Raw genomic sequence first — 23,723 nt, 5'->3', positions numbered from 1 at the left:
GTAATACAATGACTAGTGCTACATATATAGTATGTATACACCATCCACATATGTATATATCTAATGATACAGATATAGAATAGTCCTGGTGTATAGGATGTATAAGATGTATTGATTCTATGGTCCATATTATGTACCTAGATGAAGAGCCCCCCAAGCATGCAGCCGGGCCCTCTATGGAAATATCCATCTATCAGTAATACAATGATTAGTACTATATATATATATACACTATCCAGGCATGTATGTATTTGATTATATAGACATAGTCCTTGTTTTACAGGATATAATGAGTCTACAGTCTATATTATGTATCTATATGAAGAGCCCCAAGCGTGAAGCCAGTCCCACTATATCCATCTATCAGTAAAACAGTAACTATATATATATATATATATATATATATATATATATACATTATACAGTATATACACCATCCAGGCATGTATGTATCTAATTGTACAGATATAATATAGTCCTGGTGTACAGGATATAATGAGTCTACAGTCTATATTATGTATCTATATGAAGAGCCCCAAGCGTGCAGCCAGTCCCACTATATCCATCTATCAGTAATGCAGTGACCAGTACTATGTATATATTATATATACACTATCCAGGTGTGTACTGCGTGTATCTAATGATATAGTGTAGTCCTGGTGTACAGGATGTAAAGATTGAATCTCCAGTCTATGGGATGTATCTGTATGAAGGCCCCCCCTGGCATGCAGCCCCTTGCACTGTAGAAATCTCTCTCTCTCTCAGTATATAGGTATTTATCTAGGTATGTACTGTCTATATACTATGGTGTGTGGTGGAGGGGGAAGGGGTGGTGAGTGATCCTCCAGCACTGAGAGGCTCAGCTCATAAATCAGTCAGACACAGACCCGCAATGCACCCTGTCCTCTCCCATCTCCTCTCCTCTCATCTCCCATCTCCTCTCCTCTCATCTCCCATCTCCTCTCCCATCTCCTCTCCTCTCATCTCCCATCTCCTCTTCTCTCCTCTCCCATCTCGTCTCCTCTCCCATCTCCACTTCTCTCCTCTCGCATCTCCTCTCCTCTCCCATCTCCTCTTCTCTCATCTCCCATCTCCTCTCCTCTCCCATCTCCTCTTCTCTCATCTCCCATCTCCTCTCCCATCTCCTCTTCTCTCATCTCCCATCTCCTCTCCCATCTCCTGTTCTCTCCTCTCCCATATCCTCTCCTCTCTCATTTCATCTCCTCTCCCATCTCCTCTCCCATCTCCTCTCCTCTCCCATATCCTCTCCTCTCCTCTTCTCTCTCATCTCCTCTCCCATCTCCTCTCCTCTCCCATATCCTCTCCTCTCTCATCTCATCTCCTCTCCCATTTCCTCTACCATCTCCTCTCATCTCCAATCTCCTCTCCTCTCCCATCTCCTCTCATCTCCCATCTCCTCTCCTCTCCCATCTTCTCTGCTCTCCTCTCCCATCTCCTCTGCTCTCCTCTCCCATCTCCTCCTCCATCATGCCCCCCACCCAGCCTCCTCCATGCACTGACACACACACACACACACAGACAGACACACACACACTTCCAGGGCAGGGGGTCCCCTGTTGGGGGGATGGGGATGGATTTGGGGGGTTGCAGAGTAGAAGGTGGGGGGCACACAGGATCTTACACTCCTCAGCTCCTGGGTCCGGTCCTTCATCCTTGGTGCAGGGGATGCTGCGCTCTCTGCTGATGCTGCTGCTGCTGCTGCTGACTCCCCCTATTGCTGCAGAGTCCGGGGAGGGGGAGGAGAGGGAGGACAGAGGGGACGCCGCACACACACGCCCGGGGACGGGGGGGACCGGCTGCAGGGAGCAGGCTCCGTTGTCGGGCCGGCGGCGGCGGTGATGGCGGTGGAGGTGGTTGGTGGAGGCGGTGGAGGTGGTGGAGCTGTCCCCCTCGCTGGTGCTGATGCTGCAGACGAGGATGCGGGAGAAAAAGAGACAGAGAGGGGGGAGCACTGCGCAGGCGCCGAGCCCCGATTGCCCCCGGGGGATGATGGGAGTTGTAGTCTCTCAGGGAGGAGCAGCTGCACAGCATATGGCCAGGAATAGATCAGTGACAGCTATCTATATCCCACTTCTATCTATATATACCGCTATAGATAATTATAGACTGTCAGCACCTGCCGGGGTGAGGAGGGCGGACACCGGCCATATCCATCCATATCCATCCATATCCATCCTTGTCCATCCATATCCATCCTTATCCATCCATGTCCATTCATAGTACATACCACCTATATACATCCATAGTACATACCACCCATAGTATATATACCATCCATATCCATCCATAGTACATACCATCCATATCCATCCATAGTACATACCATCCATATCCATCCATAGTACATACCATCCATATCATCATCCATAGTACATACCATCCATATCATCATCCATAGTACATACCATCCATATCCATCCATAGTACATACCATCCATATCCATCCATAGTACATACCATCCATATCATCATCCATAGTACATACCATCCATATCCATCCATAGTACATACCATCCATATCATCATCCATAGTACATGCCACCCATAGTATATATACCATCCATATCCATCCATAGAACATACAATCCATATCATCATCCATAGTACATACCATCCATATCCATCCATAGTACATACCATCCATATCCATCCATAGTACATACCATCCATATCCATCCATAGTACATACCATCCATATCCATCCATAGTACATACCATCCATATCCATCCATAGTACATACCATCCATATCATCATCCATAGTACATACCATCCATATCATCATCCATAGTACATACCATCCATATCCATCCATAGTACATACCATCCGTATCATCATCCATAGTACATACCACCCTTATCATCATCCATAGAACATACCATCCATATCATCATCCATAGAACATACAATCCATATCATCATCCATAGAACATACAATCCATATCATCATCCATAGTACATACCATTTATATCCATCCATAGTACATACCATCCATATCATCATCCATAGTACATACCATCCATATCCATCCATAGTACATACCATCCGTATCATCATCCATAGTACATACCATCCATATCCATCCATAGTACATACCATCCATATCCATCCATAGTACATACCATCCATATCATCATCCATAGTACATACCATCCGTATCATCCATAGAACATACAATCCATATCATCATCCATAGTACATACCATCCATATCCATCCATAGTACATACCATCCATATCCATCCATAGTACATACCATCCGTATCATCATCCATAGTACATACCATCCGTATCATCATCCATAGTACATACCATCCATATCCATCCATAGCAGGGGCGGACTGACTATTCAAGAACTCGGGCACTGCCCGAGGGCCAGGGGTCAGTAGGGGGCCCCATGAAATGCCCCTGGTACCTTTTTTTATTGGAGTTTTTGAGTGTGGGCAAGGACACAGGGGCCCCATGATCCCCTATTGCCCGGGGGCCCCATGAGTTGTCAGTCAGCCCCTGATCCATAGTATACACCATCCATAGTACATATCATTCATAGTACATATAATCAATAGTACATGCCATCTATAGTACATACAGTATCATTTATAGTACATATTATCTATAGTACATACCATCTACAGCACATGTCCTGTGGAGTACACACCATCCATAGTACATACCATCCATAGTACACACCATCCATAGTACACACCATCCATAGTACACACCATCCATAGTACACACCATCCATAGTACATACCAACTATTGTACATGCAGTATCATTTATAGTACATCATCATCTACAGCTGGCTTTTATTGTTAGAAACAGCCACAGGATTTGATGGTGCAGCATTACAATCTTGGGCACTGGGCAAGCCAGCCGCCAGCATTCTAACAACCTAACAACCATTGATGTCATTGGTTGATACGGAGGACACGGGGCACCTGCACAGCATCCTTGTTTGACCCCTGCCCTCTGTGTCAGCTCCTGGTAATGGTGCCTGGGGGGGAAGGTGGAGAAAATGAGGAAGAAGAAATTCTGGAGTACCAGTGTGCAAAAGTGTATTTGCTTTGAAAGAAGAAATCACCTCTAACGCCAGGTGTGTCATGTGTGTGGATATTGCTGGGTGCCGGGTGTGTCATGTGTGTGGATATTGCTGGGTGCCGGGTGTTTCATGTGTGTGGATATTGCTGGGTGCCGGGTGTGTCATGTGTGTGGATATTGCTGGGTGTCGGGTGTGTCATGTGTGTGGATATTGCTGGGTGCCGGGTGTGTCATGTGTGTGGATATTGCTGGGTGCCGGGTGTGTCATGTGTGTGGATATTGCTGGGTGCCGGGTGTGTCATGTGTGTGGATATTGCTGGGTGCCGGGTGTTTCATGTGTGTGGATATTGCTGGGTGCCGGGTGTGTCATGTGTGTGGATATTGCTGGGTGCCGGGTGTGTCATGTGTGTGGATATTGCTGGGTGCCGGGTGTGTCATGTGTGTGGATATTGCTGGGTGCCGGGTGTGTCATGTGTGTGGATATTGCTGGGTGCCGGGTGTGTCATGTGTGTGGATATCTGAGCTGTCGCTGCACATCTACATCTAATATCAGTCGCTCTATTCACACATCTTTCTGTCTTACGTGGGTTATTTACTTAAACTAGAGAGTGCAAAATCTTGTGCAGCTCTGCTTACAAACCAATCAGCTTCCTGGATTTATTGTCAAAGCTTAATAGAACAAGCTGAAGTTAGAAGCTGATTGGCTCCCATGCACAGCTGCACCAGATCCTGAGCGCTCCAATTTTAGTAAATTCCCCCCATGTGTCTATCTTCTAATTTTCTAGGAATCTGTCTCTTTCTGTCATTTATCAATCTATCAGTCTATCTCTCCTCTCAGTTTCTGTATCTATCTTCCTATCTATGTATCATCAGTCTATCCATATGTATTTCTTTCTTTCTTTCTTGGGAACTTGGCTGGGTTGATGATAAAATGTATCTTTCTTTCTTTCTTTCTTTCTTTCTTTCTTTCTTTCTTTCTTTCTTTCTTTCTTTCTTTCTTTCTTTCTTTCTTTCTTTCTTTCTTTCTTTCTTTCTCTCTCTCTCTCTCTCTCTCTCTCTCTCTTTCTTTTCATGTCTCTCTCTTTCAGTGTTCTGTGATTCCTCCTTGGGCTGGTAGTGGTGAACACGGCTGAGTTGATGATAAAATCTAGCAAGTTGATCTATCTTTGGAAAGTTATTTACATACAGAATATCATCTCAATGTCTAAGTATCTATGTCTATATATCTGTATATATTTTTCTTTCTTTTTATTTCACCCTCTTTCTTTTCTTGGCTGTCAGTGGTGAACATGGCTGGGTTGATGATAGAATCTATTCGTTTTCCTTCCTTCCTTCTTTCTTTCTTTCTTTCTTTCTTTCTTTCTTTCTTTCTTTCTTTCTTTCTTTCTTTCTTTCTTTCTTTCTTTCTTTCTTTCTTTCTTTCCTTCCTTCCGTCTATCCATCTTTCTTTCTTTCTTTCTCTCTTTCTTTCTTTCTTTCTTTCTTTCTTTCTTTCTTTCTTTCTTTCTTTCTTTCTTTCTTTCTTTCTTTCTTTCTTTCTTTCTTTCTTTCTTTCTTTCTTTCTTTCTTTCTTTCTTTCCTTCCTTCCTTCCTTCTATCCATCTTTCTTTCTTTCTTTCTTTCTTTCTTTCTTTCCTTCCTTTTTTCCTTCCTTCCGTCTATCCATCTTTCTTTCTTTCTTTTTCTTTTTCTCTTTCTTTCTTTCTTTCTTTCTTTCTTTCTTTCTTTCTTTCTTTCTTTCTTTCTTTCTTTCTTTCTTTCTTTCTTTCTTTCTTTCTCTCTTTCTCTTTCTTTTCATATCTCTCTCTTTCAGTGTTCTGTGATTTCTCCTTGGGCTGGTAGTGGTGAACACGGCTGAGTTGATGATAAAATCTAGCAAGTTGATCTATCTTTGGAAAGTTATTTACATACAGTATATCATCTCAATGTCTAAGTATCTATGTCTATATATCTGTATATATTTTTCTTTCTCTCTCTTTCTTTTCTTGGCTGGTAGTGGTGAACATGGCTGGGTTGATGATAAAATCTTCCTTCCTTCCTTCCTTCCTTCCTTCCTTCCTTCCTTCCTTCCCTTCCTTCCTTCCTTCCTTTCCTTCCTTTCCCTTCCCTTCCCTTCCCTCCCTCTGTGTTCTGTGATTTCTCCTTGGGCTGGTAGTGGTGAACATGGCAGGGTTGATGATAAAATCTTCCTTCCTTCCTTCCTTCCTTCCTTCCTTCCTTCCTTCCTTCCTTCCTTCCTTCCTTCCTTCCTTCCTTCCTTCCTTTCCTTCCTTTCCCTTCCCTTCCCTTCCCTCCCTCTGTGTTCTGTGATTTCTCCTTGGGCTGGTAGTGGTGAACACGGCTGGGTTGATGATAAAATCTAGCAACTTGATCTTTGTAAAGTTATTCACATACAGTATATCATCTCAATATCTAAGTATCTATGTCTCTCTATCTATCTTTCTTTTTTTCTTTCTTTCTTCCTTCCTTCCTTCCTTCCTTCCTTCCTTCCTTCCTTTCTTTCTTTCTTTCTTTCTTTCTTTCTTTCTTTCTTTCTTTCTTTCTTTCTTTCTTTCTTTCTTTCTTTCTTTCTTCCTTTCTTCCTTCCTTCCTTCCTTCCTTCCTTCCTTCCTTCCTTCCTTCCTTCCTTTCTTTCTTTCTTTCTTTCTTTCTTTCTTTCTTTCTTTCTTTCTCCCCCCTCTCCATGTATCTCTCATCTGTGTGTCATCTCTCTCTATCGGATACATTGTATATGTTATGATGTTTGTGTTCTGAAGGTTTGTATTCTTTTGTATATATTTAGGTGTCACACAGTTTGTTGATTTGGTGAGTTGGCTGATATCTGCACACAGTGGCCCTCGGTGTGGATGTGTTGGGTGCAGGACACACATTTGCTGGTGTAAGCATACAGTATATATACATGCATGGACTTGCAGCGCTGTTTTTGCCCTCTGGCTTCACATTCCAGCAGAGTGGTTCCTATATGTGACACACAATGATGTTTCTGTATTTGTATTCCCCCCTCCGGCTGCAGAGGACACTCAGGACATCTGCTGTCCAGAGTGAAGACATGATGCCGAATATTCAAACTCCAGAACAGAATGCAAGGATGGCCGAGGTGGTGTATTCCTTCAATGCCATGCTGGCTACGTGAGTCTTGTCCCTGGGGAGGGTCATTTTAGTAGTAAGAAAGTCCAAGGCCGGATCTAGTACTAGGTGGAGTAGGCACGTGCCGGTGTCAGGGGTGAGGAGAAGGCATTTCTCTATATATTAGCAACACAACCTTTCCCAAAATCAGTGCAAATACAGCCAGCTCATGTAAGAGTTGCCCCAATTGCCTGAGGTTCCCTGACATCATGTATGTCTTGGATAATACACCCTTCTTGCCATCATTTCTGACTCTTCTGCCATCCTGAAATTTTTGAGTTTTCCCAACCCGCTTTGTTGGGAAAACTTTACAGCATTTACAGTCTTCAAAATAGAATGTAAATGAAAATTTATCAGAGATGGTGGGAACCCCTCATAATGGGCACAACAGGTGTGTAGACCCGAGAAAGCACAGAGATGGTGGGAACCCCTCATAATAGGCACAGCGGGTGTACAGACCCGGGAACTCAGCACAGGGATGGTGGGAACCCCTCATAATGTCACAGCGGGTGTACAGACCCAGGAACTCAGCACAGTGATGGTGGGAACCCCTTATAATGGCACAGCGGGTGTACAGACCCAGAAACTCAGCACAGGGATGGTGGGAACCCCTCACAATGGGCACATTACGCGTGCAGACTTGGGAACTCAGCACAGGGATGGTGGGAGCCCCTCATAAGGGGTACAGAAGGTGTGCAATACTTTGAATTCAGCACAGGGATAGTGAGAACCCCTCATAATGGGCACAGCAGATGTACAGACCCTGGAACACAGCACAGGGATGGTGGGAACCCCTTATGATAGACACAGCGGGTGTACAGACCCGGGAAGTCAGCACAGGGATGGTGGGAACTTCTCATAATGAATCAATATAACACGGGGTGCAGCGCTAGATATATATTACACAAATAGAAAGTGTCAAATGCAATAATCACAAAACGAATAAATAAAATGAATAAATATTGGGTTCAATATAAAGTGACTAGTGATGTGCAATAAGGTGGTATTATAACAACCATAAAGTGATTTAGTGATGACGTAAATCTTTGTCACTATAAAGTGACCACTGGTGCGAAATAAAGTGCTGATATAAATAATTAAATGTTCATAAAAGTGATGTATGGAAGATCCAGAGATGATCTTCAATTGCTGGTGATCAATAACAATCTATCCGATGGTATGGTGATGTGCCCGGTAATATAAGAATTGCGTACTCACCAGATGCGCAATCAAATCACGCATGTAGAGATATACACTCTCAGTAGGTCAGCTGAAGGTCCCTTTAAGGGTAAGCATGGTCTGGTCTGGAGTTCCCTCACTGCTTCCTCTGCTGTCAGCAATACCTCTGCCGTCCTCCTAATGTAGCTCTGTGGGTTGTTAAAGCTCACGAAGAGCCCAAAAAAGAGGAGGCCAATAGCGTGATACTGCTTTAAACGGGATGGATTTATTCCATATATTGCAGATATAACAGAGAACAAGAATCACTGACCATGTGTAGGAATCCAAGAATGCCGCCAGGAGCCACGTGGCGCTGGCGGCGTGACGTCACGACGTAGTAGCTCCTCCCTAATGCGTTTCGTGCTATTGCACATAATCATAGGGGGTGTGCCTGCAACGTCCGACATCTTACAACTGAAATTTATAGGAAAAATGGCGCACCGGTTCATTTTTAGGGGAAGGACGAGCGCGCAAAAGAAGTGCTCTAACAGAGGAAAGAGGGGAGGCAAGGGGGTCAACAGACCCGAAAAAAAGAAGGCTGTAAAGGGAAAAGGTAGTAATGTAGAGGTAGTAAAGTAGAAACATTTAATTTAATTTACACCATAAGGGGCTTAAATTTGCACCTAATAATAAACTTAACAAATTCCAGACATATATTGATGTCCATAAATTTGTAACACAGGTTTCTCTGAAAAAATACTTTTTTAATAATCTGGTTACATGAAGTACCTCAAATGGGGTCCTCAACCTCCCTAGCGGTCTGATTATGTCAGTATTTCTGTGCTCAAAGCGGTACATTTTTTGCATGGAAATATGTATTTTTTTTTATTGTAGGCCTGTAATTTTTAGGAATAACTCACTGAAATCTGTCCGAACAAGAGTCTAGTAAACATCCCGGGTATGATAAAACTTGAAACACGAAATCATAAATTATAATATAATAAATAATCATAAAAAATAATAATATAATAATAATAAATGTAATTCAATAATATAATCAAATCAAAAACACTGAAATGTGAAATATAGTGCCAAGTTCGCACATCGCTGAGCTCAGTCGCAGAATCGTTTTCAGTGTCTGATGAGGAATTTCCCCCACTAATCATTATCACTCAATTCTGCAAGTGGTTCTGATTTACTATCGCTGTTCTCTAGCCGGTCTAAAACCGCGTCTGACTTAAAGGGACGCTTTTTGGACGCCATGGACGTTTCTCAGTTTCCAGGTAGAAAGAACAGTAAAAATGCAGGCAGGGCGCCGGACAAAGCACTCGGGACAAAATATATGTGAAATGGGTTGATACAGGAATGTTATACTATGTGATTTTAGTGAATGTCGCTTTTTATCATTTTCAAATTTCCTGCCGTTCTGTCCCCCGTACGTCCCGACGCTCGCAGGGGACGGAACCCGGATGACAGATGCCGGCATCCACCGGATTACATTGCGGGGGACACTGCAGGGGGGACATCGCGGGAGCGCAGGACAAGGTAAGTGATCGAGGGATCCCGGAGCAGCGCCGCATTGGTAAGCCTGAGTGTAGCTTGGGGAGGGGGGGGGGGGGTACCGCTTGTGGTACTGGAACTTTACCCCGAGCTACACTGTAATACCGGGAATACCGCCAGGGAGGCTACATTGGGGTATCATTTATTTGAAGATACCATGCTATTATTGATTATTTATTTATTTTTTGTAGATAGTCATTTTATATCTGACCCTGAGGAAGTGGAATGAGAGACATGAAACGCGTTGAGCTTCTTGGATGCCATATGGTAGAGAATCATGTACTAACATCTGGACTATACTGTAGGTGCAAGAACAATCTAATCATGTATTATTGTACTTTGTACTTGCTTTTTATCTATTTATATGTATTATTAGTAACCAGCGCTACGTTCTTCCTTCTTTGATTTTATCTTAACAAGATTTGTATATATAGAATAATAAATCTGCTATCATATGTAATAATCATGATATTATATGAAAGGTTTGCACCTCATTTAAAGTCCCATGAATATATGGAGCAAAATGGTGTTATTGGAGACACACAGGAGTCACTGGAGACACCGGAGCACACAGGGATCACTAAAAACAGAGGGGTCAGTGGAGGCACCGAAGAACCAAGCTGCTCCTGGAGACACAGGAGGTACTGGAAATAAAGAAGCACACAGGGGTCACTGGAGACATAGGAGTCACTGGAGGCATATGAGCAAAGAGGGGTTCCAAAAGACACAGGAGTCACACATGGATTACAGGAGACACAGGAGTCATTGGAGCACAATGGGATTATTTGAGACACCGAAGTCACTGAAAGCACAGGAGCCACTGAAAATACAGGAGTCAGTGGAGCCACAGGAGCACACAGGTGTCACTGGAAATACAGGAGTCACTGAAGGCACAGGAGCACACAGGTGTCACTGAAAATACAGGAGTCAGTGGAGGCACAGGAGCGCACAGGTGTCACTGAAAATACAGGAGTCAGTGAAGGCACAGGAGCACACAGGTGTCACTGAAAATACAGGAGTCAGTGAAGGCACAGGAGCGCACAGGTGTCACTGAAAATACAGGAGTCAGTGAAAGCACAGGAGCACACAGGTGTCACTGAAAATACAGGAGTCAGTGAAGGCACAGGAGCGCACAGGGGTCACTGAAAATACAGGAGTCAGTGGAGGCACAAGAGCACACAGGTGTCACTGAAAATACAGGAGTCAGTGAAGGCACAGGAGCACACAGGTGTCACTGAAAATACAGGAGTCAGTGAAAGCACAGGAGCACACAGGTGTCACTGAAAATACAGGAGTCAGTGAAGGCACATAAACACAAAGTGGCATCTGGAGGTACAGGACTCACTAGGGATGTAGGAGCACACAGGGGTCACTGGTGACATAGGAGTCACTGGAGGCACAGGAGTACACAGGGGTCACTGGTGACATAGGAGTCACTGGAGGCACAGGAGTACACAGGGGTCACTGGAGGAACAGGAGTACACAGGGGTCACTGGAGGAACAGGAGTACACAGGGGTCCCTAGAGTCACTGGAGACAGAGGAGCACACAGGAGTCACTGGAGGTACAGGAATACACAGGGGTCACTAGAATCACTGGAGACAGAGGAGCACACAGGAGTCACTGGAGGCACAGGAATACACCGGGGTCACTAGAATCACTGGAGACACAGGAGCACACAGGGGTCACTGGAGGCACAGGAGTACACAGGGGTCACTAAAATCACTGGAGACAGAGGAGCGTACAAAGGTCACAGGAGACACAGGAGTGCACAGGGGTCACTAGAAACACAAGAGTCCCTGAAGACACAGGAGTGCACAGAATTCACTGGAGTCACTGAAGAACCAGGGGCACACAAGGGTCACTGGAGACACAGGAGTCACTGGGGAAACAGGAGAACACAAGGGTCACTGGAGACACAGGAGTCACTGGGGAAACAGGAGAACACAAGGGTCACTGGAGACACAGGTGTCAATGGAAGCCCAGGAGTGCACATGTTCATTGGAGACACAGGAGTGCACAGAGTTCACTGGAATCACTGAAGGACCGGGAGTACACAGGGGTCACTGGAGACACATTAATCACTGAAGAAACAGGAGCACCCAGGGTCACCAGAGACACAGGAGTACACAGGGGCTACTGAAGATGCAGAAGTAATTGGAGAAACAGAAGTCACTGAAAACACAGGAGCACACGGGGGTCACTGGACACACAGGAGTCACTGGGGACACAAGACTGCACAGGGGTCTCAAAAGTCAATGACAACACAGAGACAGATGAGGGTAACTAGAGACACAGAAGTCACTGGAGGCATAGGAGTGCACAGGGGTACATGAGGGGCATTAGAGACACAGAAATCACTGGAGGAACAAGCATGCATGGGGGTCACAAGGGTGACTGGAGACAAAAGTATACAGGGGATACTGGACATGCAGAAGTCACTGAAGGCACAGGATTACACTGGGCCAGTGGAAGCACAGCTCACACCGGGGTCTCTGGAGACATAGGAGACACTGGACGCACATAAGTACACAGGGGTCACTGAAGGCTCAGCAGTGCATAGGGAGCAATGAAGACATATGAAATGCAAAGGAGGACAAAGCAGTTACTGGAGACATAAGTGTCACTGGAGATGTAGGAGCCCACAGGGATCAGTGGGGACAATGGAGTCAATGGAGGCACAGAAACACACAGGGGTCAAGGGAGACACAGGAGTCACTGCAGCACAATGAAGTCACTGGAGACAAAGGAGTCACTGGAGGCACAGGAGTCACTGGAGACACAAGAGACACTGGAGGCACAAGACTCACTGGAGAAATAGGAGTCACTGGAGGCACAAGACTCACTGGAGAAACAGGAGTCACTGGAGGCACAGGAGTCACTGGAGACACAGGAGTCACTGGAGACACAGGAGTCACTGGAGGCACAGGAGTCACTGGAAGCACAGGAGTACACAGGAGTCCCTGAGGATACAGGAGACAGTGGCAGCACAGACGTACACAGGGCTCACTGAAAACACTGGAGGTCCAGGAGTGCACAAGGGTCACTAGAAACACAGGAGTCCCTGGAGGGAGCACAAGGGGGTTACTGGAGTCACAAATGTACACATTGGTTACTGAAGATGCAGGAGTCAGTGGAGCAACAGGAGTACACAGTAAACACTGGAGTCACAGGAGACACCGGAGCACATGAGGGTTGCTGGAGACACAGTAGTACATAGAGGTCATTAAGGACACAGGAGTCACTGGAAGCACAGGAGCACACAAAGGGCATTAGAAGCACAGGCGTGCACAAGGGTTAATAAAGATATTGGCGTCACTGGAGACACAGGGGTCACTGGATGAAATGAAGAACCAGAAGCACACAAGAGTCACTGGAGATGCAGGTGTCACTGGGTACACAAGGGTTAATGAAGATATTGGCGTCACTGGAGACACAGGGGTCACTGGATGCAATGAAGAACCAGGAGCACACAAGAGTCGCTGGAGACGCAGGTGTCACTGGGTACACAGGAGTACACAGGGCTCACTAGAGAAACAGGTGTCACTGGAGGCACAAAAATGCAAAGGGGTAAATGAAGACACAGGATTCACTGGAAGCACAGGAGTACACAGTGGTCACTGGAGACACAGGTGTCATTTAAGAAACCGGAGTGCATAGGGTCACTGGAGATATAGGCATACACAGAGGTCACCAAAGATGCAGGGGTCAGTGGAGGCACAGGAGTACACAGGGTTCACTGAAAACATTAGAGTCATAGGAGGCATAGGAGTGGGTTTGCTGGAGAGACAGGATACATAGGGGTCATTGAAAACAGAAGAGTCACTGGAGATACAGGAGTGCACAGAGGTCACCAGGGTCACTGGAGATACAGGAGTGCACAGAGGTCACCAGGGTCACTGGAGATACAGGAGTACGCAGAGGTCACCAGGGTCACTGGAGATACAGGAGTGCACAGAGGTCACCAGGGTCACTGGAGATACAGGAGTACACAGAGGTCATCAGGGTCACTGGAGATACAGGAGTACATAGGGCTTTTTGAGGACACAGAAGTCACAGGAGGCACAGGATCACACAGGGGACACTGGAGACAATAACAGTAACTGAAGACACTGGAGCACACAACAGTCACTGGAGACACAGGTGTCACTGGGTACTCAGGAGTACACAGAGCTCAATGGAGACACATTGGTGTCACTGGAGGTGCAAAAATGCACAGGGGTAAATGGAGACAAAGGATTCATTGGAGGCACAGGAGTACACAGAGGTCACAGGAGACACAAGTGCCACTTAAGAAACCAGAGTATACAGGCTCACTGAAGACATAGGAGTACACAGGGGTCACCAAAGATACAGGAGTCAGTGGAGGCACAGGGGTACAAAGGGTTCACTGAAAACAATGGAGTCACAGGAGCACACATGGGTTTCTGGAGACACAGGAGTGCACAGAGGTCACCAGGGTCATGGAAATACAGAAGTACGCAGAGGTTTCTGGAGACACAGAAGTCACAGGATCACGCAGGGGACACTAAAGACACTGGAGTGCACAGGGGTCACTGGAGACACAGGAGTCACTGGAGATACAGGGGTGCACAAGGGTCACTGGATGTAATGAAGAGCCAGGAGCACACAAGGGTCACTGGAGACACAATGTCAGTGGCTACACAGGGCTCATTGGAGACAATGGTGTCACTGGACGCACAGAAGTACACAGCAATCACTGGAGACACAGGTGTCACTGAAGAAACTGGAGTGTACAGGGGTCACTTGAGATAGAGTATGTACGAATTAAGGGAGGTACAGAAGTCATTGGGGGTACAGGATCACACGTGTCACTGGAGACACAGGAGTCACTTGAGAAACACAGGGTCACTGCAGACACAAGAGCACACAGGGGTCATTGGAGGAACAGGAGTGCACGGGGGTCAGCAGGGTCACTGGAGACAGAGGAGTTCACAGGGGTCACTGGAGACACAGGAGTCACTGGAAGCACAGGGTCACTGCAGGCATAGGAGCATGCAAGGGTCACTGGAAGCACAGGAGTGCACAGGGGCAACTGAAGGCACAGGAGCGCACAAGGGCCACTGGAGGCATAGGAGCACACAGGAGTAATTGGAGACAAAGGAATCACTGGAGACAATGGAGAGAACAGGGATCACTGGAAGCACATGCATGCACAGAGGTCACAAGATGCACAGGAATCACTGGAAGTACAGGAGGCACATAAGCGCACTTGGTTGACTTGAGACAAAGTTGTCACTAGAAGCACAGAAATGCATATGGATCACTTGAGACTTACCAGGGTCAGTGGAGACACAGGAGTGCACAGGGGTCAATGAAAACATTGGAGATACTCAAGTCAATGAAGATACAGGAGTCACTGAAGACAACAGAGCATACATGGGTCACTGGAGACACAGGTGTCACTTGAGAAACACAGGGTCACTTCAGACACAAGAGCACACAGGGGTCATTGGAGGAACAGGAGTGCATGGGGGTCAGCAGGGTCACTGGAGACAGAGAAGTACACAGGGGTTACTGGAGATACTGAAGTCACTGGAGACACAGGAGTCACTGGAAGCACAGGAGTGCACAGGGACCATTGGAGTCACTGGAGGCATAGGAGCGCACAGGGTCACTGGAGGCATAGGAGCACACAGGGGTCACTGGAGGCACAGGAGTGCACAGGGGCCACTAGAGGCACAGGGGCAACTGGAGGCACAGAAACACGCAGAGGTCACTGGAAGCACAGGAGTGCACAGGGGCCACTGGAGGCACAGGAGCGCACAGGGGCCACTGGAGGCACAGGAGCGCACAAAGACCACTGGAGGCATAGGAGCACACAGGAGTCCCGGAGGCACAGGAGCGCACAGGGGCACTGGAGGCAATTTATGAAATTTTATTTCTTAAATTTTTTTATTTGATATGTTTTATAGCAAAAAGAGAAAAATATAGTTTTTCTTTTTCAAAATTTTTGGCCTTTTTTAGTTTATATTGCAAGAAATTAAAAACTCAGTGCTGATCAAATACCCCCAAAAGAAAGCTCTATTTGTAGGACAATGATGTAAATTGTGTTTAGGTACAGCGTTTCATGACCATGCAATTATCAATAAAGTAGCGCAGTGCTGAATAGCAAAAAAATGGTCATGGAGGGGGTAAAGCCTTCTGGAGCTGAAGTGGTTAAAATATGTTAATGATTTCATTGACATCTTATGTTGGGTGACTCAGGTTTGCTTGTTACCACCCAGGCTGGTTGCACAGTGCCTTTAGAATGTTGTTCTGCAGACAGATGACAGATATCCCAACTGTGAAGCGTGGTGGAAGTGGAATAATGAGAATGGCAGAAATAAGTCCAAATGTTAGAAAAAGCCATTTAATACATCACACAAGTCTTGAAGTTCATAAAACAAACAAGTGTCCACCTAGCAATAAAGTTACTTTAATCAATATAAAATCCAATGGTCAGATCCAATGGCAAGCAGATAAAATATCATGGCTTCCAGGCAGCCCTATCTAGGCAAGAGTGATCCCACTAAGCCTTTGGGATCCTTTCCCATAATTCCCTGTTAATTCTAATGGTGGCCATACATAGTTTGATAAATAACTGCTCTCCGACTGATCTCTCCTGATAGGAATGATCAGTCTATATTTGACAATCCATTCGATCGACGTGACACACGTGAGGAGATGGATTTTAATTGATAGTTGAAAGACACGTTAGTTATTGATCGTGTCTCTGTTTCCACCATGCAATCTCATAATTTGATCAATCGAAATACAACTGAACTCAAGAACAAAGCGTCTCAGTGCTGCAACGCGATCAATCATTTTTGCCCACGATTGACTCAGTTTTATCAAATCCAATCTAAATTGATCAGGTATTAAGTTCGATTGTTTGCCAATTTGATTGTTTTGATCGAATCGAACATCGATCAGATAGTAAAATTGAAGCATGTCTGGCCACCATAAGTGGTGTCACCCTTGCTAAGGTCCACCTAAAAGCCCAACTGGACTTTCAGTATAAATTAGCGGAATACATTCCAAGTCCGTTTTAAAATATAAGCTAGTCTTAGTCGTGAGACCTGGCCCCTGTCCCACAATGAAGGAGTGTTGTGTTCTTCTCTCTGAGATGACATTGGTGGGGTTGGGGGGGTCACATGACCGGTTTTGATGCATCTTTTAGTTGGGTTCTTGCTCAGAAAAGCTGCATGCACTCATAGATAAGCAACAGTGACCTCTACTGCTACAGTTGCAGATTGCAGCTGGCCAAAGGACTACCGCTATGTCTGCATGCATGGCCTTCACAATGGTGCCTTCCAACAACAACCATCAGTGTCCGTTTACAAGGTCCAACAGTGAACTTTGCGTTTAGCACCCGGCCAAAAGGAAAAGAGTGTTATGTCAAAAGCCAAACTCACAGTCTTCATGACGCCGTGGGTATGTAGTCAATGCCACCTTGCAATAGTTGGCAAGAATGGTAATGTCGAAATACTGGAATTCTGCTATAAATGTGGCCTCTTTGTATTCTGGCAGTTTCCTCTTTGCACAGTCCTTGCTTGTGTTAGGAGCTGACCTGTGTCCACCATTACTGGGAGAGCTGCCAAAGGTAAACCTTCCCCTATACAATGACCTAAATAAGAATGCTCATTGCAATACAATCTCCAGATCCCAGGAATCCACCAAAGAATAACCATCCCCTCTACCTGACCAGGAGTGCTGACCATAATAGGAGATCCAGATCCCAGGAGAGTTTTTCAAAGGGTAACCAAAACCTCTAGACTGACCTGAATGGGAATACCCACCACAATATTACATCCAGATCCCAGTAGAGCCACCAAAGGGTAAACATCTACTCCACACCTTCCTGAGTGGAAATGCACATCATGCCATGAGATCCATATTTCAGGAGATCTACAAAAGGGTTAAACATCCCTTCTACTCTTACCTGACCAGGAATGTCAACCGTGATATGAGATCAAGATCCAAGGAGACCCGCCAAAAGATAATCATTCTCCTCTACCTAACCAGAAACACCAACCATGATATAAGATTCAGATCTCAGGAGACCTGCTAAAGGGAAACCATCAACTCTAGACTAACTTGACTGGGAATACCCAGTGCAGTATTACATCCAGATCCCGGTAGAGCCACTAAATGGTAACCATCCTCTCTACACCTTCCTGACTGGGAATGCACAACATGCCATGAGATCCATTTTTCAGGAGATCTGCAAAAGGGTTAACCATCCCTTTTAAGCTGACTTGACCAGGAATACCAGCCATGATACGAGATCAAGATCCTGCAAGGCCCCCCAAAGGGTAACCATCCCCTCTACCTGACTAGAAATACCAGCCATGACATGAGATCCACATTTCAGACCTGCCAAAAGGTAATCAAGCCCTTTACCTGACCAGAAATACCAATCATGATATGAGATTCAGATCTTGGGAGAACTTCCAAATGGTAACCAACCCCCACCTGACCAGAAAACCAATTATGATATACGATGCAGATCTCAGGAGGCCTGCCAAAGCGTAACCTTTCCTTCTACCTGACCAGAAATAGCAACCATGATAAGAGATACATATCTCGGGAGACCTGCCAAAGGGTGGCCCTCCCTCTACACCTACCTGACTAGGAATACCCAGTATAATACAACATTCAGATTCCAGGAGAACTGCCAAAGAGTAACCATCCCCTGTACCTGACCAAGAATACCCACCATGATACAAGATCAAGGTAACAATCTCCTCTACACTGATTTGCCCAGCAATACACACCATGATACCATATCCAGATCCCAGGAGAGCTACCAAAGTGTAACCATTCCCCCTACACTGATTTCACCGGGAATACACACATGATATGGGATTCAAATTCCAGGAGAGCTGCTAAAGAATAACCATTCCTTTTACATTGACTCGACTGGGAATATCCACCATGAAACATGATCCAGATCCCAGGAGAGCCACCAAAGTGTAACCATTCCCTCTACACACCATTGCATGAGATCTAGGTTCCGGGAGAGCTGCCAAAGAGTCACCATCCATTTTACACCAATCCAACCAGGAATATCTACAACAATACAAGATCCAGATCATGACAGAGCTGCCAAAGGCTAATCATTCCCTCTACAATGGTGTAGCTGGGAATACCCAATGTAATACAAGATCAAGATCCCAGGAGAACTGCCAAAAGGTAACCACCCCGTCTACATTCACCTGATTGGGAATATAACCCATGATATGAGATCAAGATCCTGTGAGAGCTGCCAAAGAAAAGCTATCTCCTCTACCTGACCAGGAATACCCACCATGATAAAAGATTGAGACCCCTGGACAGTTGCCAAAAGTGTAACCATCCCCTCTACTTGACCAGGAATACCCACCATGATAAAAGATCGAGATCCCTGGAGAGCTCCCAAAAGGGTAACCATCCCCTCTACCTGACCAGGAATACCCACCATACTAAAAGATCAAGATCCCTGGAGAGCTGCCAAAAAGGTAACCATCCCCTCTACCTGACCAGGAATACCCACCATGATAAAAGATCGAGATCCTTGGAGAGCTGACAAAAGGGTAACCATCCCCTCTACCTGACCAGGAATACCCACAATACTAAAAGATCGAGATCCCTGGAGACCTGCCAAAAGGGTAACCATCCCCTCTACCTGACCAGGAATACCCACCATACTAAAAGATCGAGATCCCTGGAGACCTGCCAAAAGGGTAACCATCCCCTCTACCTGACCAGGAATACCCACCATACTAAAAGATCGAGATCCCTGGAGACCTGCCAAAAGGGTAACCATCCCCTCTACCTGAATAGACATATCCTCCATGATAGATGATCCAGTTTCCTCTGTTCTAGAACATTTGTTATTCCTGGCTGTGTCTTCGCACTTCCTATCCTACACACTCCCCCACTGATGGGACATTTTTCATCAGTTTACATCCGTTTACATTCATTTTTTACATCCTTTACCAACGCAACAATGGACCGTATGTCCGTTTACATCTGTTTTTCTTCTGTTCCATTTCTATTTTTTTTACAGAAGTAGGGTTTGGCTGATGATGGATGCGGACATTAACGGATGTAAACGGATGATCATCCACTTACATCGACTAGTCCACAGAAATACACGGGCGTCCGTTTTTCATCCGTAAACGGATAGCTGAGAACTGTACATACAGAACCCCCGTGTGAGACGGGCCGTCCGTGTGAGAGGGGCCCGCCCGTGTGAGAGGGGCCCGCCCGTGTGAGAGGGGCCCGACATTGTGAGAGGGGCCTGCCCGTGTGAGGGGCCCGACATTGTGAGAGGGGCCGCCCGTGTGAGAGGGGCCCGACATTGTGAGAGGGGCCGCCCGTGTGAGAGGGGCCCGACATTGTGAGAGGGGCCGCCCATGTGAGAGGGGCCCGACATTGTGAGAGGGGCTGCCCGTGTGAGAGGGGCCCGACATTGTGAGAGGGGCCGCCCGTGTGAGAGGGGCCGCCTGTGTGAGAGAGGCCACCCATGTGAGAGGGGCTGCCCGTGTGAGAGGGGCTGCCTGTGTGAGAGGGGCCGCCCATGTGAGAGGGGCCCGACATTGTGAGAGGGTCCGCCCGTGTGAGAGGGGCCCGACATTGTGAGAGGGTCCGCCCATGTGAGAGGGGCTGCCCATGTGAGAGGGGCCGCCTGTGTGAGAGGGGCCACCCATGTGAGAGGGGCCGCCTGTGTGAGAGGGGCCACCCGTGTGAGAGGGGCCGCCCGTGTGAGAGGGGCCGCCCATGTGAGAGGGGCCCGACATTGTGAGAGGGTCCGCCCATGTGAGAGGGGCCGCCTGTGTGAGAGGGGCCACCCATGTGAGAGGGGCCCGACATTGTGAGAGGGGCCACCCATGTGAGAGGGGCCCGAACATTGTGAACAGAAGGGTCAGGAATGGTATTGATCACCCTAGGCTCATTCCTTTCCAGGTGTTTCCAGGAATTACACATCGCAAGAAAGTAGAGGAACATTTGTACTGAAACATTCCTTATTCCTGGCTGAGTCCTCTCACTTCCTGTCCATGTGACCCCTCACGGCTCCAGGACCATTCATTACATTTATTTGTTCTTAAATTCAACCCAACCAAATTCAGGAGATCTGTAGGATGACGGAGAGGAGATCTGTGGGATGACGGAGAGATTTGTGGAATATTATAGAGGAGATCTGTGGGATGATATGAAGAGGAGATCTGTGGGATGACGGAGAGGAGATCTGTGGGATGACGGAGAGATCTGTGGAATATTATAGAGGAGATCTGTGGGATGATATGAAGAGGAGATCTGTGGGATGACGGAGAGGAGATCTGTGGAATATTATAGAGAGGAGATCTGTGGGATGACGGAGAGGAGATCTGTGGAATATTATAGAGAGGAGATCTGTGGGATGACGGAGAGATCTGTGGAATATTATAGAGGAGATCTGTGGGATGATATGGAGAGGAGATCTGTGGGATGATATGGAGAGATCTGTGGAATGATATGAAGACGAGATCTGTAGGATGACGGAGACGAGATCTGCGGGATGATATGGAAAGGAGATCTGTAGGATGACGGAGAGGAGATCTGTGGAATGATAAGAGAGGAGATCTGTGGAATGATATGGAGAGGAGATCTGTGGAGTGAAATGGAGAGATCGGTGGGATAATGGAGAAGAGGAGATATGTGGGATGATGGAGGAGAGGAGATCTGTGGAGTGATGTGGAGAGGAGATCTGTGGAGTGATATGGAGAGATCGGTGGGATGATGGAGGAGAGAAGATATGTGGAATATTATAGAGAAAATCTGTGGAATATTATAGAGGAGATCTGTGGGATGATATGAAGAGGAGGTCTGTGGGATGATGGAGGAGAGGAGATTGGTGAGGTGAGGGAGGAAAGGAGATCTGTGGGATGATGGAGAAGAGGAGATCTGTGAGATGATGGAGGAGAGGAGATCGGTGAGGTGAGGAGATCTGTGGGATGATATGGAGAGATCAGTGGAGTGATATAGAGAGATCTGTGGGATGATGGAGGAGAGGAGATCGGTGGGGTGAGGGAGGAGAGGAGATCTGTGGGATGATGGAGGAGAGGAGATCTGTGAGATGATGGAGGAGAGGAGATCTGTGAGATGGAGGAGAGGAGATCAGTGAGGTGAGGGAGGAGAGGAGATCGGTGGGGTGAGGGAGGAGAGGAGATCGGTGGGGTGAGGGAGGAGAGGAGATCGGTGGGATGATGGAGGAGAGGAGATCGGTGAGGTGAAGGAAGAGAGAAGATCGGTGGGATGATGGAGGAGGGGAGATCGGTGAGGTGATGTAGGAGAGGAGATCGGTGAGATGATGGAGGGGAGGAGATCGGTGAGATGATGGAGGAGAGGAGATCGGTGAGATGATGGAGGGGAGGAGATCGGTGGGATGATGGAGGGGAGGAGATCGGTGGGATGATGGAGGAGAGATCGGTGGAGTGATGGAGGAGATCAGTGAGGTGATGGAAGAGAGGAGATCGGTGGGATGATGGAGGAGAGATCGGTGAGGTGATGGAGAAGAGATCGGTGAGGTGATGGAGGGGAGGAGATCGGTGGGATGATGGAGGGGAGGAGATCGGTGAGGTGATGGAGGAGAGGAGATCGGTGGGATGATGGAGGGGAGGAGATCGGTGGGATGATGGAGGAGAGGAGATCGGTGGGATGATGGAGGAGAGGAGATCGGTGGGATGATGGAGGAGAGGAGATCGATAAGATGATGGAGGGGAGGAGATCGGTGAGGTGATGGAGGGGAGGAGATCGGTGGGATGATGGAGGAGAGGAGATCGGTGAGGTGATGGAGGGGAGGAGATCGGTGGGATGATGGAGAAGAGATCAGTGAGGTGATGGAGGGGAGGAGATCGGTGAGATGATGGAGGAGAGAATATCGGTGAGATGATGGAGGGGAGGAGATCGGTGGGATGATGGAGGAGAGGAGATCGGTGGAGTGATGGAGGAGAGGAGATCGGTGAGGTGATGGAAGAGAGGAGATCGGTGGGATGATGGAGGAGAGATCGGTGAGGTGATGGAGAAGAGGAGATCGGTGAGGTGATGGAGGGGAGGAGATCGGTGGGATGATGGAGGGGAGGAGATCGGTGAGGTGATGGAGGAGAGGAGATCGGTGGGATGATGGAGGGGAGGAGATCGGTGGGATGATGGAGGAGAGGAGATCGGTAAGATGATGGAGGGGAGATCGGTGGGATGATGGAGGAGAGGAGATCGGTAAGATGATGGAGGGGAGGAGATCGGTGAGGTGATGGAGGAGAGGAGATCGGTGAGGTGATGGAGGGGAGGAGATCGGTGGGATGATGGAGGAGAGGAGATCGGTGGGATGATGGAGGAGAGGAGATCGGTGAGGTGATGGAGGGGAGGAGATCGGTGGGATGATGGAGAAGAGATCGGTGAGATGATGGAGGGGAGGAGACCGGTGGGATGATGGAGAAGAAATCGGTGAGGAGATCAGTGGGATGATGGAGAAGAGATTGGTGAGGTGATGGAGGAGAGGAGATCGGTGGGATGATGGAGTAGAGGAGATCAGTGGGATGATGGAGAAGAAATCGGTGAGGAGAGGAGATCAGTGGGATGATGGAGAAGAGATTGGTGAGGTGATGGAGGAGAGGAGATCGGTGGGATGATGGAGTAGAGGAGATCAGTGGGATGATGGAGGAGAGGAGATCGGTGAGGTGATGGAGGAGAGGAGATAGGTGGGATGATGGAGGGGAGGAGATCGGTGAGGTGATGGAGGGGAGAAGAGATGTATGGAATCTCTATCAGGCTATGTACAGGATGTGACCTTCCT

The 23,723-nt window shown here is 47.1% G+C and overlaps 1 protein-coding gene and 1 long non-coding RNA gene across 2 annotated transcripts in view; one reads left to right on the top strand and one right to left on the bottom strand.

Annotated features, from left to right (window-relative positions):
* Positions 1–1,959, bottom strand: part of STX1B (syntaxin 1B) — a 121,390-nt gene extending 119,431 nt beyond the window's left edge. Inside the window, exon 1 of the mRNA XM_089657844.1 lies at positions 1,643–1,959. Within this exon, the coding sequence (XP_089513970.1) occupies positions 1,643–1,672 (30 nt within the window). The 5' untranslated portion in view covers positions 1,673–1,959. The remainder of the gene's footprint in view (positions 1–1,642) is intronic.
* Positions 1,960–6,779: 4,820 nt separating this feature from the next.
* LOC149441032 (uncharacterized) lies at positions 6,780–10,368 on the top strand. The gene is made up of 2 exons (XR_016307449.1): positions 6,780–7,190; positions 10,097–10,368. It is a non-coding gene; the product is annotated as an uncharacterized LOC149441032 (long non-coding RNA).
* The last annotated feature ends 13,355 nt before the right edge of the window (positions 10,369–23,723 follow it).

This window comes from Staurois parvus, unplaced genomic scaffold, assembly GCF_062004578.1.
Source record: "Staurois parvus isolate SC_StPar_1 unplaced genomic scaffold, SC_StPar_1.0 ptg001035l, whole genome shotgun sequence".
NCBI lineage: Eukaryota > Metazoa > Chordata > Amphibia > Anura > Ranidae > Staurois > Staurois parvus.
Note: the sequence above shows the minus strand (reverse complement) of the source record. Positions and strands in the feature narration are given on the sequence as shown.